This window comes from Heterodontus francisci, chromosome 1 (assembly GCF_036365525.1).
Source record: "Heterodontus francisci isolate sHetFra1 chromosome 1, sHetFra1.hap1, whole genome shotgun sequence".
Lineage (NCBI taxonomy): Eukaryota > Metazoa > Chordata > Chondrichthyes > Heterodontiformes > Heterodontidae > Heterodontus > Heterodontus francisci.
The window spans coordinates 161,080,241-161,094,845 of record NC_090371.1 but is presented as its reverse complement, the minus strand read 5'-3'; the positions used below and the strand labels follow the sequence as shown (position 1 = coordinate 161,094,845).

The 14,605-nt window shown below is 43.7% G+C and overlaps 1 protein-coding gene across 1 annotated transcript in view; it reads right to left on the bottom strand.

Moving 5' to 3' along the window:
- The window catches only part of LOC137347055 (prominin-1-A-like), a 289,266-nt gene that overhangs the window by 50,001 nt on the left and 224,660 nt on the right, over nt 1-14,605 (bottom strand). The window contains exons 19-20 of the mRNA XM_068011104.1: nt 8,614-8,706; nt 7,707-7,724 (exon numbers count right to left, since the gene is read on the bottom strand). Of these exons, the coding sequence (XP_067867205.1) occupies nt 7,707-7,724; nt 8,614-8,706 (111 nt within the window). The remainder of the gene's footprint in view (nt 1-7,706; nt 7,725-8,613; nt 8,707-14,605) is intronic.

Genomic DNA, 14,605 nt, shown 5'->3' with positions numbered 1-14,605 from the left:
CAAGTATATTAAGGGTAAGAGGATAACCAGGGAAAGAGTAGGGCCCATTAAGCACCAAAGTGGCAATCTGTGTGTGGAGCCAGAGGACAAAGGTGAGGTTTTAAATGATTACTTTTCATCGGTGTTCACTATGGAGAAGGACGATGTAGATGTAGAGATCAGGAGGGGGATTGCGATATACTTGAACATATTAGCATTGAAAGGGAGGAAGTATTAGCTGTTTTAGCGGGCTTGAAAGTGGATAAATCCTCAGGCCCAGATGAGATGTATCCCAGGCTGTTATGTGAGGCAAGCGAGGAGATAGCAGGGGTTTCGACACAAGTTTTCAAATCATCTCTGGCCAAGGGAGAGGTACCAGAGGACTGGAAGACAGCAAACGTGGTACCATTATTCAAGAAGGGTAGTAGGGATAAACCAGGTAATTACAGACCGGTGAGTCTATCAGTGGTAGGGAAACTATTGTAAAAAGTTCTGAGGGACAGGATTAATCTCCACTTGGAGAGGCAGGGATTAATCAGGGATAGTCAGCATGGCTTTGTCAGGGGGAGATCGTGTCTAACTAACTTGATTGAATTTTTCGAGGAGGTGACTAGATGTGTAGATGAGGGTAAAGCAGTTGATATAGTCTATATGGATTTCAGTAAGGCTTTTGATAAGGTCCCACATGGGAGATTGGTTAAGAAGGTAAGAGCCCACAGGATCCAGGGCAATTTGGCAAATTGGATCCAAAATTGGCTTAGTGGCAGGAGGCAGAGGGTAATGGTTGAGGGCTGTTTTTGCGATTGGAAGCCTGTGACCAGTGGTGTTAACACAGGGATCAGTGCTGGGACCCTTGCTGTTCGTAGTGTACATTAATGACTTAGACGTGAATGGAGGCGGTATGATCAGTAAGTTCGCAGATGACACAAAAATTGGTGGTGGTGTAAACAGTGAGGAGGAAATCCTTAGATTACAGGGAAATATAAATGGGCTGGTAAGATGGGCGGAGCAATGGCAAATGGAATTTAATCCTGAAAAGTGTGAGGTAATGCATTTTGGAAGGACTAACAAGAAAAGGGAATACACAATGGATGTCAGGACCCTAGGAAGTACAGAAAGCCAGAAGGACCTTGGTGTAATGTCCATAGATCACTGAAGGCAGCAGCATAGGTAGATAAGGTGGTTAGGAAGGCATATGGGATACTTGCCTTTATTAGCTGAGGCACAGAATATAAGAGCAGGGAGGTTATGATGGAGCTGTATAAAACGCTAGTTCGGCCACAGCTGGAGAACTGTGTACAGTTCTGGTCACCACACTATAGGAAGGATGTGATTGCACTGGAGAGGATGCAGAGGAGATTCACCAGGATGTTGCCTGGGCTGGAGCATTTCAGCTATGAAGAGAGACTGAAAAGGCTAGGGTTGTTTTCCTTGGAGCAGAGAAGGCTGAGGGGGGACATGATTGAGGTATACAAGATTAGGAGGGGCATTGATAGGTTAGATAGGAAGAAACCTTTTCCCTTAGCGGAGGGGTCAATAACCAGGGGGCATAGATTTAGGGTAAGGGGCAGGAGGTTTAGGGAAGATTTGAGGAAACATTTTTTCACCCGGAGGGTGGTTGGAATCTGGAACGCACTGCGTGAAGGGGTGGTAGAGGCAGGAACCCTCAAAACATTTATGAAGTATTTAGATGAGCACTTGAAACGCCATAGCATACAGGGTTATGGACCAAGTGCAGGAATATGGGATTAGAATAGTTGGGTGCCGTATGGCCGGCACAGACATGATGGGCTGAAGGGTCTGTTTCTGTGCTGTATAACTCTATGACTCTTTTACTGATAAGTTTAGATAATAGTATAATAAGTAGAAGCATGGCAGCGCACCTCAGTCCTGTCTAATGCACATCTTTTCATGTCCTGGACAACCACATGTGGAGGAAGTGTTGTCAGCTCGAGGAGCTCACATTCCGAGTTTCAAGCTTGAGCAGTAGCTGGCATCACTGCAGTACACCCAACACGGAAAGCCAGGTGGATGTTTTTGGAGGTGGTCACACTGCAGCTTAAGAGTGTGCAGACAGAGGGGAATAAGTGACTGCCAGACAGTCAAGGAGGATCAGGCAGGTAATGCAGGAGCCCTGAGTGCATCACACTTTTTAGCGAATATTCAATTCCAAGCACTGGTGAGGATGACTGTTCATCTGCAGAATACAGCCAGAGCTATGGCAACAGCACTATGGAAGACTCAGCTGTGCAGAGGAGTGGGGGAAGGAGGAGGTCAGGAAAGCAAAAGTGATAGGGGATTCCATAGTTAGGGAACAGACAGGTGTTTATCGCACACAGATGTGATTCCAGGATGATATGTTGCCGCCCTGATGCTGGAATCAAGAATGTAATTGAGCAGCTGCAAACATTCTGCACAGTAAGGGTGAACTTGCAGAGGTCATGGTCCATAATTTTCTTTTTATTCTTTCATGGGAATGTGGGCATCACTAGCAAGGCCAGCATTTGCGGCCCATCCCTAATTGCCCTTGACAACTGAGTGACTTACTAGGGCAGTTAAGAGTCAACCACACTGCTGTGGATCTGGAGTCACATGTAGGCAGACCAGGTAAAGATGGCAGATTTTCTTCCCTAAAAGGACATTACTGAAACTAGCTTTCAATTCCAGATTTTTATCAATTAATTGAATTTAAATTCTACCAGCTGCCGTCGTGGAATTTGAACTCAGGTTCCGAGACCATTAGCCTGGGACTCTGGATTACTAGTGCAGCTACTCCATGTTTCAGTAATAACTATGCATTCCAAGTATCTATCTGTGCCCTCAGCTCATTTTCCTTATTCACTCGGCTCCTTGCATTGAAGTATATACGACTAATTACTGAACAACAACTTTGTTGTTTATTTTCTAGCCTTTGTTTTCTTGGCCTTCCATTCTTGCTGACTAATACCTCTGCCTTCTATTTCCAGCTTTGCTTCTCTTCCTTCAAAATCTACGCTCAGTTTCCCATCCCCCCACTAAGTGAGTATAAACCCTCCCCAACGACACTAGCAAACTTCCCCACCACAATATTGGTACCAACCCTATTGAGGTGCAACCTGGCTGGCTTGGAGATATCCCATCTCTCCCAGAACCACTTCCAATGCCTTAGGAAACTAAAGCCCTCCATCTTGTAAAACCTTCCAGCCACATTCAGTTGCAGTATCTTCCTTTTGCCGTACTCACTAGCATGTGACATGGGAGCTAATCTAGAGATTGCTACCTTTGAGGTCCTACTTTCTAATTTCTTTCCGAGCTCACTAAATTCTGCCTACAGTACCTCATCCTTCTTTGTATCTATGTCATTGGTATTGACAAGGGGAGATAGTGGTGTAGTGGTAATGTCACTGAAATAATCCAAAGGCCCAGGCTAATGCCCTGGGGACATGGGTCCACCACAGCAGTAGGTGGATTTTAAATTCAATTAACTAATAAAATTAATTAATAAATAAAAATCTGGGATTGAAAGCTCAGTAATCAATTACCATCAGTATCAGGACTTGTGCCATGAAGTTATCATCAATTGTCGTAAAAACCCATCTGGTTCACTTTAACATCCTTTACAGAAGGAAATCTGTCATCCTTACCTGATCTAGCCTACATGTGACTCCAACCCCATAGCAATGTGGCTGACTCTCAACAGCCTTTGAAATGGCCTAAAGCCATTCAGTTATTAAGGGCAATTAGGGATGGGCCACAAATGCTGGCCTTGCCACCAACTCCCACATCCCATGAAATTAAAGAATAGCAACTCAACATTCCCGTTTACAGGATGTTCAGAAGAGAAAGAGAGGGGGATAAAAAAAAAAGGAGGGAGTCATAATATTGTTGAAAGAAACAATCAGAGCTGTGAGGAGGGATGGTATGCTAGGAACATCAAACGAGACCATATGGGTCGAACTGAAGGAAAAAGGGCAATCACACCACTGGCAGTATAGTACAGACACCCCCACTCCCTGACAACACCACCCCCCTCCCCCACCCCCGCCAGCCAGAAGGAAATAGAAAGGCAAATATGTACGCAAATTGCTGAGAAGTGCAGAAACAATAGGGCAGTAATAGCAGGGATTTCAACCACCCTAATATTAGCTGGGATAAAATCAGTGTAAAAGGTATAAAGGGCACAGAACTCTTAAAATGCATTCACAAGATCTTTTTTAGCCAGTACATAGCAAGGCCAAGGGAACAGGCACTTCTGGACTTACATTTTACAGAATGAAACTGGGCAGGTGGAAGGGGTATCAGTAGGAGAGCATTTTAAATGGGAGTGATCATAAATCAAGTTAGATTTAGCATATGGAAAAGGATAAAGATAGACTAAGAGCGAATGTTTTAATTGGGGAAAGTCCAATTTTACTAAGCTGAGATATTTAGCAAAAGTGGGCTGGAAACAGCTACATGAACGTTAAATACGAACATATGAATTAGGAGCAGGAGTAGGCCACTCAGCCCTTCGAGCCTGCTCCGCCATTCAGTAAGTTCATGGCTGAACTGATTACTCCACATTTCCACCTACCCCCGATAACCTTCCACCCTCTTGCTTATCAAGAATCTATCTACCTCTGCCTTAAAAATATTCAAAGACTCTGCTTCCACTGCCTTGAGGAAGAGAATTCCAAAGGCTCACGACCCTCAGTGAAAAAAAAATTCTCCTCATCTCTGTCTTAAATGGGTGACCCCTTATTTTTACACAGTAACCCCTAGTTCTAGATTCTCCCACAAGGGGAAACATCCTTTCCACATCCACCGTGTCAAGACCCCTCAGGATCTTATATGTTTCAATCAAGTCGCCTCTTACTCTTCTAAATTCTAACGGATACAAGCCTAGCCTGTCCAATCTTTCCTCATAAAGACAGTCCGCCCGTTCCAGGTATTAGTGTAGTAAACCTTCTCTGTACTGCCTTCAACACATTTATATCCTTCCTTAAATAAGGAGACCAGTACTCTACACAGTATTCCAGATGTGGTTTCACCAATGCCCTGTATAGCTGAAGCATAACCTCCCTACTTTTGTATTCAATTCCCCTCGTGATAAACGATAACATTCTATTAGCTTTCCTAATTATGTGCTGTACCTGCATTCTAACCTTTTGCGATTCATGCAATTTTTTGAACAAGTGGCATCCCAAATGGTTGTGGAAAGCCCAAAGAGACAGTGTATCCAGACTTGTAAAAAGGAAATTGGCAAAGTTCCACACAAGATTATTCGTTAAACGCAAAGCTGCAGGAATTCAGGGTAAATCCTCGGAATGGGTAGGAAACTGGCAAAGAATAGAAAATGAGTGCTTGTGGTGGAGCAGCCCAGGATTCAGTGTTTGGGCCACAAATATTTTCCAATTTCCATAAATAGCCAGGATTCAAAAACCTCAATTAAAATGAGTAAAATGTGTTGATTTATCATCAAACTGGAATAGTAGGAGGCAGCTGAAAAAATAAACAAAAGTTGGACTCCATATTTAAGCAGATCAAATTTAATGCTGACAAGTGCAAAGCACTGCATAGAGAATGAAGGGGATTGAGTTAAGAAATAATCTGAAAAAGCCTTTGGAATCTTTGTAAACATTTTGCTCAAAATGGCCAACCAGTGCAGAGTAGTAAAGTCAATAGAACACTGACCTACTTAGCCAGAATGGTACAAGAAAGAGGAAGTCATATTCAAACAGCACAGTGCTCAGGTCAGACCACATCTTGAATTAACTTATTTAAATATTTAACATCTTAGGGGTGTGTGAATGCCACAATTTTATCAACAACTTACATTTATATAGTGCTTTTAACATAGTAAAAGATCCCAAGGTGCTTCGCAGGAGCAATATCAGATCAATGGCAGCTTGAAAGCAGTAGCTCTTTAAGTGAGGGGAGAGGAGATTCCATGATTACCCTCTCAAGGGGCCCCACAAGCTTTAAGACTGGTTCTGCCTGTATTTGATGCATGCCAACTGGGCCCAGCTAAATAATACATTTTTACATATGGACAAGTTGAAATCCATTTGCCCCAAATTTGCATCATCATATAACCCTCTCCAGTGCGATCACATCCTTCCTATAGTATGGCAACCAGAACTGTACACAATATTTCAGCTGTGGCCTAACTAGCGTTTTATACATCTCCATCATAACCTCCCTGCTCTTATATTCTATGCCTTGGCTAATAAAGGCAAGTATCCCAGATACCCTCCGAACCACCTTATCTACCTATGCTGCTGCCTTCGGTGGGCTATGGACAAGTACACCAAGGTCCCTCTGACACTCTGTACTTCCTAGGGTCCGGAAAATTGTGGGTAGGTAGATGTAAATTTATTCGTCGTTGATTTAAATATGTAGATGAAGGTCCTGTCGCCCAGCAGAGGGGGGGGGGGGGGGGCCGCCACGAGACCTCATCACCGCCGGAAGGATCGGGCCGGGCCCTCCCGGCATCGAGCTCCATGGCGAGCCTCTGCTGCAACCATCTTCCCGATCCCCCCTCCACGAAGCCTGACGTCGTGGGCTTGGTAACGTTCAGGCGACTATCTTGTAGGTCGCATATATACCTACAAGTATGTGCAAGCACATATATTCAATGATATGGCCAGAACACAAACATGTTACAGGAGCTTGATCAATATCCACCTGTAAATCACCCAGTTCTCAACCCAGGTAAACCAATACTCAACCTATCTGAGAAATGAGGCACTAATGCAATCAGAAATGTTACATTGTGTTCAATACCAGCAATACTGCATTAACCAAGTTATTTGATGTTTTAAAAGTAAGAAATTCTGAAAAATATCTACTCTAATCTAAAAAATTATGAAAATCCAAAAAGAAAATAATGTTGTGGAATAAGTTACCAAAAAAAGACAGGATAATGATGCGGCTCCTCAAGTGATAATTGTTCCAGACCTCTGCTTTAGGGCCAGATGCCCTTTCCTTCCTTTATATCTCTCCTTCAACTCTGAACAAAGGGCACCCAGAAACTACACCCTAATGGTTTCTCATGCCGTTCACACAGTTTGATTGCTAGTGCAATCTCATTGTACACACCAGTTATTAAAGCAAAGAAATCTTTCCAGTTGTGCTCACCTGCAACCTTTTCAGAAGTCACATATCACCACAACAATTAGCCTTTTTTTTTTAAGCTCTTTCACAGTAAGGCAGTATTGAATTTCTAATTAAGTACACATTTTTGCTACATATATACAATAAATTAAAATACACAATTAAAATATTTGTTTTTTAAATGTAACCTTATCTATCAGTATTTCCAACAGTGTTTGTGATTAAAACAATGTAATCAGTTATTTTTTGAGTTGTGAAACTCCCTCCTGTCTGTGCAAAAATGGAAGCACAAGTTCCGAGACATTAAAAAGTTATTATTTCAAATTAAACATGGGATAATCAGGGACTAGGGACCCAAACTTGTCACATTATTTTATGTGGCCTCACTTGTCAAAAAGATTACCAGCCGCCATTGCATTACAAGTAGGTTCAAGAGACAATTGCATGTACTTTTGGAGAGAAAGGGGCTCAGGGATCTAGCACAAGGTTGTTAAGGTGGTGTTGAGGAAAAGTGTCAGATTTGTTGAGCCCAATTGCTTTTTCCTGTTCCTACCAATTCCAATGCCGTTAACATTCTGATAACTTTAAAATTGTCTTCCCGGAAATACATTTGAAAGGTATAATGCACGATGGGTTATTTAACAAGAACTTACCCGGGCTTCAACATATTTCTGGTAAGCATTTAAAAATATCAGGAATAGGAGTTAATTAAAAATGTAAAGCAGACATCAGGTTAACATGTAAAGGCTTAAAACGTTTTATGAAACACAAGATAGTTTCCAAACAAAGAATGAAGAAAAAAAAGTAAACAGTGAAGGGATGGCATAAAGACCAACTAACTAGGAACAAGGTTCAGGGAAAATTTGTTTAGGAGAAAGCAAATTAATTTGTTTTCCAAAAGAAAAGATGCCACGTAAACAAGAAGCACTCCTTGGGTCTCCAATTCTCTACTTTGCCTCACCAGTGAGAACACCTCAGGCCAATAAGGGCTCGGTGAATAGGTGTTCAGGTTCCTAACATCAGAAAATGTATTCCAAGAGTTTGTTGAGAGCAGACTCTTCAGAACATCTTTCTGAAAAGGATATGTTAAGCCAGGTGGGCTGATTCTAGTTCTGTTGTTTTTAAGTGCTGTGTTTTTTTTAAAGTTATTTTGCTTTTATTATGCATTAGGCTGTTGATGTGTTATTTTCCACCTTTGAAGGTGGTGGGAAAAGCCCACGTATCTTTCAGTAAGTACTGAAATGATGGGCTGCTAACCCAAAAAACAGCAGTAGCAACAGGAACTCGTTTTAGTTCATAAGGCACTCTGTTGCTTATGGAGACTGCCATCTCGACATGAACACAATTGGAAGCCCAAATAGCAATAGCATTTTCATAGAATATTAACACATGAAGATTTCAGCTGGCCTTTTCAGCATACATGAGGAAATAACTAGCTCTGAAATACCTTTTCACCGATGTCAAAATAGGAATAATGTCTTGAACAAGGTACAACACAGCTGCACGAGCCGAAGCTTGAATCTTTGAAACAAAAAAAATGTTTCTCTGTACATTTCTTACCGCAGTTTGTTCTAGTGGTACAACGTGCTGCATGTAGATTGCCTGAATATCGTTTGCATGGCCTCTTAATGCATTCGCTAAGGCTCCTGCAGGCTGAAAACATGCATATTATTTTTAGACAGTCAAGCTGTAGAAGGGCCTATAAATCATGAACAAGTGCTTTGCATCAAGTATGCTTTCCCATGTAGAACTGAATGCCTTTACATGGCATTCAGAATACATGCTGGTTGTCAAACATTTGCAACAATGTTTTTCCGTAAATTTGGGACTTTAGTTTATCAGTAGACAGGCAGGTCTTCTCAGCTGCATGCACCGATTTACAAAGGTTGCAAGATACACAGAACACCAAGAGGATGGACAGAAGTGGACGGCCAAGCAATATTCCAATGGCAGGATTCTAATAGCATCAAAATCATTGCAATTTCTAAATACAATTCATTCCGTCCAGCCTAGAAGCAGAGAACAGAAGGAGACCATTCGTCCTATTGTGCCTATGTCAGCAGTTTGAATGAGCTATTCATTCTACTCCCCTGCTCTTTCCCCATAGCCCTGTATTCATTTTTCTTTTCAAATATTTATCCACTTCCCTTTTAAAAACTACTCCTGCAAAAGCTCCACCACCCTTGCAGGCAATGCATTGCGGATTACAATAACTCACAACAGCCTTTTCATCATTTATTTAAAAATGACTGTACATATGGATTTTAAATTTCCTCTGAATCAATTGTCATTTGTTCACCATCAGTTGGGTAATGGCACAGGACTGAATGATGATGCCAAATGACAGGGCATCAATGCACGTCAGGATCTTTCAGAAATGAATTGTCAAGTAACTTAGCATTGTTCATGTAACAACAACATGTAACATTATGTAACAGCGCAGGGGCTGCACAGTGGCGCAGTGGTTAGAACCGCAGCCTCACAGCTCCAGCGACCCGGGTTCAATTCTGGGTACTGCCTGTGTGGAGTTTGCAAGTTCTCCCTGTGTCTGCGTGGGTTTTCTCCGGGTGCTCCGGCTTCCTCCCACATGCCAAAGACTTGCAGGTTGATAGGTTAATTGGCCATTATAAATTGCCCGTAGTATAGGTAGGTGGTAGGGAAATATAGGGACAGGTGGGGATGTGGTAGGAATATGGGATTAATGTAGGATTAGTATAAATGGGTGGTTGATGGTCGGCACAGACTCGGTGGGCCGAAGGGCCTGTTTCAGTGCTGTATCTCTAAACTAAACTAAACAAAAAACAAATATTTACATAGCACCTTTAATGTAATAAGACATGCAAAGGCATTTCAGAGGCATTATAAAACAAAATATGACATCAAGCCACATAAGATGATAGAAGGGCAGGTGCCCAAAAAACTCCATCAAAGAGGTAGGTTTTAAGGAGTGTCTTAACGGAGGGAAGAAAGTTAGAAAGGTAGAGAGCTTCAGTGAGGGAATTCCAGAGCTGAGGGCCTTGGCAGCTGAAGGCACGGCCACCAATGATGGAACGATTAAAATTAGGGATGCGCGAGAGGACGGAATTAAAGAAGCATAGATATCTCGAAGGGTTGTAGGGTGGGAAGAGATTAGAGATAAGGAGGGGCCAGGCCATGGAAGAATTTGAGAACGACGAGAATGTTAAAAACGAGACGTTGCTTGACAAGGAGCCAGTGTAGGTCAGTGAACACAGGGGTGATGGGTGAACGGGACTTGGTCCGAATTAGGACACAGGCAACAGTGTTTTGGATTACCTCAAGTTTATGGAGGGTAGAATGTGGGAGGCTGGGCAGGATAGCATTAAAATAGTTAAGTCTGGAGGTAACAAAGGCATGGATGAGGGTTTCAGCAACAGAACAGCTGGGTGGTGCTATGGAGGTGGAAATAGGCACTCTGTGACTGTGTGGTTATGTGGTTGAAAGCTCAACTCAGGGTCAAATATGACACCAAGGTTGTCAACAGTCTGGTTCATCTCTGGCAATTGTCAGGGAGAGGGATGGAGTCAGTGACAAGGGAACGGAGTTTTTGGTGGGGACTTCAGTCTTCCCAAATTGGAAGAATTTTTTGCTCATCCAGTACTGGATGTCGGACAAGCAGTCTGACAAGTTGGAGATGGTGGAGACGTCAAGAGAGATGGTGGTGGTAGTGGTGAAGTAAAGCTTGATGTCATCAACATATTCGTGGAAACTAATATTGTGTTTTCGGATGATGTTGCGGAGGGGCAGCATGTAGATAAGAAACAGGAGAGCGCCAAGGAGAGATCCTTGGGGAACATCAGAGGAAAAGCCATTGATGAAATAGACAAAATGGAACCAGGCGAATGCAGTCCCACCCCGCTGGACGGCGATGAGGCATTGGAGGAGGATGGTATGATCAACTGTGTCAAAGGCTGAAGGTCGAGGAGGAGGAGAGATTCTTTGTCTTTGCCAGTCATATAGGATATCATTTGTGGTTTTGATAAGAGCCATTTTGGTACTGTGGCAGGAGCAGAAACCTGATTGCAGAAATTCAAACATGGAGTTCCCAGAAAGAGGGACACGAGTTTGGGAGGTGACAACACAATTATGGACTTGACAGGAAAGGGAGGTTGGAGATGGGGCAGTAGCTTGCAAGGCAGATTTGAAAGAGAGTGCGACAGAACCTGGGGAAAGAGAACCATTAACAATATCAGATTAACATGGGAACCCAGAAGGGAAGTTGGATTTTCAGTGGTTTAGCGGGAATAGGGTTGAGAGCACAGGAGGCGGGTCTCATGGAGAAGGCTAGAGATAGGAAAGAAACAAGAGAAAGATACAAGTTCGGGTTAGGGCAGGAGGGAGGCTTAGAGTTCAGCCTGGTGGGCTCAGGAAGAGAAACTGTAAACAATATTATTCAGCACATATGTATAAGTACAAAGCAACTCAGACCACAGAAATTTATCAATTAGAATTTTAACATTGTTATTTCACATATTAATGCTCCCATGGGTATTAAAATTATCAAGGGTAGAAAGACCAGTTAAGGAAACTTTTAAGCTAAATATAACTTGAGGAATAAAATACTTCATATTTGTAGAGGTTGAATTGGGGAGCTAAGTATATCCAAAGCACATAGTACTTTTTCTGGTCAGTATACTCGCTACCCGCAGTACTCTGTGTACTTGTACATGCAATTTACATACAAATATTTACAGAAAAGTAGAAACAAATGAAAAGCAGGTTACAGTTCATTATAATTGTTGTATTTTTCTCAGAAAGGAGAATGGATCAACTCAAGAAACCAAATGCCATATGGTGTAGCACTAAACTGCACAGCGCAGGCAAATATTCAATCTTCTGCCAGCAGTAGGTTAACTGATTGCAGCTTGGGTACGAATAATGGTTCACAACTGGCATCATTATGCAAGGGAAGGTGGAGATCTGAAGTAAAGACAATCAATCAGTCAGGGCTCCAGCTCTTTGTTGTTACCCAGCAACCATGCGCACTTGGATGTCAAATATCAAAGTTGTGCTATGATAACTGCCAAGGTCAATCAGCTTGTCCAGGCCAATACTCACACAAGATATTGGGCGAAGCAACAGTTGCTTACTCAGCCTGAGTTGCCACTTTCAAGAGAGGAAAGGAGTGGATGAGAAATCGACAATTAAAACAGCAACCTTGATAGAGAAATTCCTTTTCTTTAAAAATTTAGTGAGGAGACATAATTGCTAATATTAAGGGAGGCAGTGGTGTAATGGTATTGTCACTGGACTAGTAACCCAGAGACCCAGGGTATTGCTCTGGAGACATAGGTTCAAATCCCACCACGGCAGAAGGTGGAATTTGAATTCAATTAATAAATCTGGAATGAAAAGCTAGTCTAATGATGGCCATGAAACCACTGTTGGTTGTCATAAAAACCCATTTGGTTCACTAATGTCCTTTAGGGAAGGAAATCTGCTGTCCTTACCTGGTCTGGCCTACATGTGACTCCAGACCCACAGCAATGTGGTTAATTCTTACATGCCCTCTGAAATGGCCGTGCAAGCCAATCAATTGTATCTAACTGCTGCAAAGTCATAAGGAATTAAACCAGATGGACCACCCGGCATTGACCGAGGCACTGGAAACGACAACGGCAAACCCAGCCCTGTCGACGCTGCAAAGTCCTCCTTACTAACAGCTGAGGGCTTGTGCCCAAGTTGGGAGACCTGTCCCACAGACTAGTCAAGCAACAGCCTGACATATATATGAATTATACCTGACAATGTCCCAGACACCACCATCACCATCCCTGGGTATGTCCTGTCCCACTGGCAGGACAGACTGAGCAGAGGTGGCAGCACAGTGATATATAGTCAGGAGGGAGTTGCCCTGGGAGACCTCAACATCGACTAGAGACCCCGTGATGTCTCATGGCATCAGGTCAAACATGGGCAAGGAAACCTCCTGCCAATTACCAGCTACTGTGCTCCCCCACTCCCCTCAGTTGATGAATCAGTACTCCTCCATGTTGAACGCCCCTTGAAGGAAGCACTGAGGGTGGCAAGGGCACAGAACGTACTCTGGGTGGGAGATTTCAATGTCCATCACCAAGAGTGGCGCAGGAGCACCATTACTGACGAGGACAAGGCTGCGAAACTGGATCGACGGCAGGTGGTAAGGGAACCAACATACATGACCTCATCCTCACCAATCTACCTGCTGTAGATGCATCTGTCTGTGACTGTATTGGTAGGAGTGACCACTGCACAGTCCTTGTGGAGACAAAGTCCTGTCTTCACATTGAGAATACCCACCATCAAGTTGTGTGGTACGACCACTATGCTAATTGGGATAGATTTCGAACAGACCGAGCAACACAAAACTGGACATCCATGAGGCACTGTGGATCATTGGCAGAAGAATTGTACTCAACCACAATCTGTAACCTCATGGGTCGGCATATACCCCATTCTACTGGCATATCTTCTTCTTTGGCCTCCTTATCTCGAGAGACAATGGGTGAGCGCCTGGAGGTGGTCAGTGGTGTGTGGAGCAACGCCTGGAGTGGCTATAAAGGCCAATTCTACAGTGACAGGCTCTTCCACAGATGCTGCAGAAAAATTTGTTTGTCGGGGCTGTCACACAGTTGGCTCTCCCCTTGCGCCTCTGTCTTTTTTCCTTGCAACTGCTAAGTCTCTTCGACTCGCCACACTTTAGCCCTGCCTTTATGGCTGCCCGCCAGCTCTGGCGAACGCTGGCAACTGACTCCCACGACTTGTGATCAATGTCACAGGACTTCATGTCGCGTTTGCAGAAGTCTTTAAAGCGGAGACATGGATAGCCGGTGGGTCTGATACCAGTGGCGAGCTCGCTGTACAGTGCGTCTTTGGGGATCCTGCCATCTTCCATGCGGCTCACATGGCCAAGCCATCTCAAGCGCCACTGACTCAGTAGTGTGTATAAGCTGGGGATGTTGGCCGCCTCGAGAACTTCTGTGTTGGAGATACGGTCCTGCCACCTGATGCCAAGTATTCTCCGGAGGCAGCGAAGATGGAATGAATTGAGGCGTCGCTCTTGGCTGACATACGTTGCCCAGGCCTCACTGCCATAGAGCAAGGTACTGAGGACACAGGCTTGATACACTCGGACTTCTGTGTTCCGTGTCAGTGCACCATTTTCCCACACTCTCTTGGCCAGTCTGGACATAGCAGTGGATGCCTTTCCCATGCGCTTGTTGATTTCTGCTTCTAGAGACAGGTTACTGGTGATAGTTGAGCCGAGGTAGGTGAACTCTTGAACCACTTCCAGAGCGTGGTCGCCAATATTGATGGATGGAGCATTTCTGATACCTGCCCCATGATGTTCGTTTTCTTGAGGCTGATGGTTAGGCCAAATTCATTACAGGCAGCCGCAAACCTGTCAATGAGACTCTGCAGGCACTCTTCACTGTGAGATGTTAAAGCAGCATCGTCAGCAAAGAGGAGTTCCTTGGTGAGGACTTTCCGTACTTTGGATTTCGCTCTTAGACGGGCAAGGTTGAACAACCTGCCCCTTGATCTTGTGTGGAGG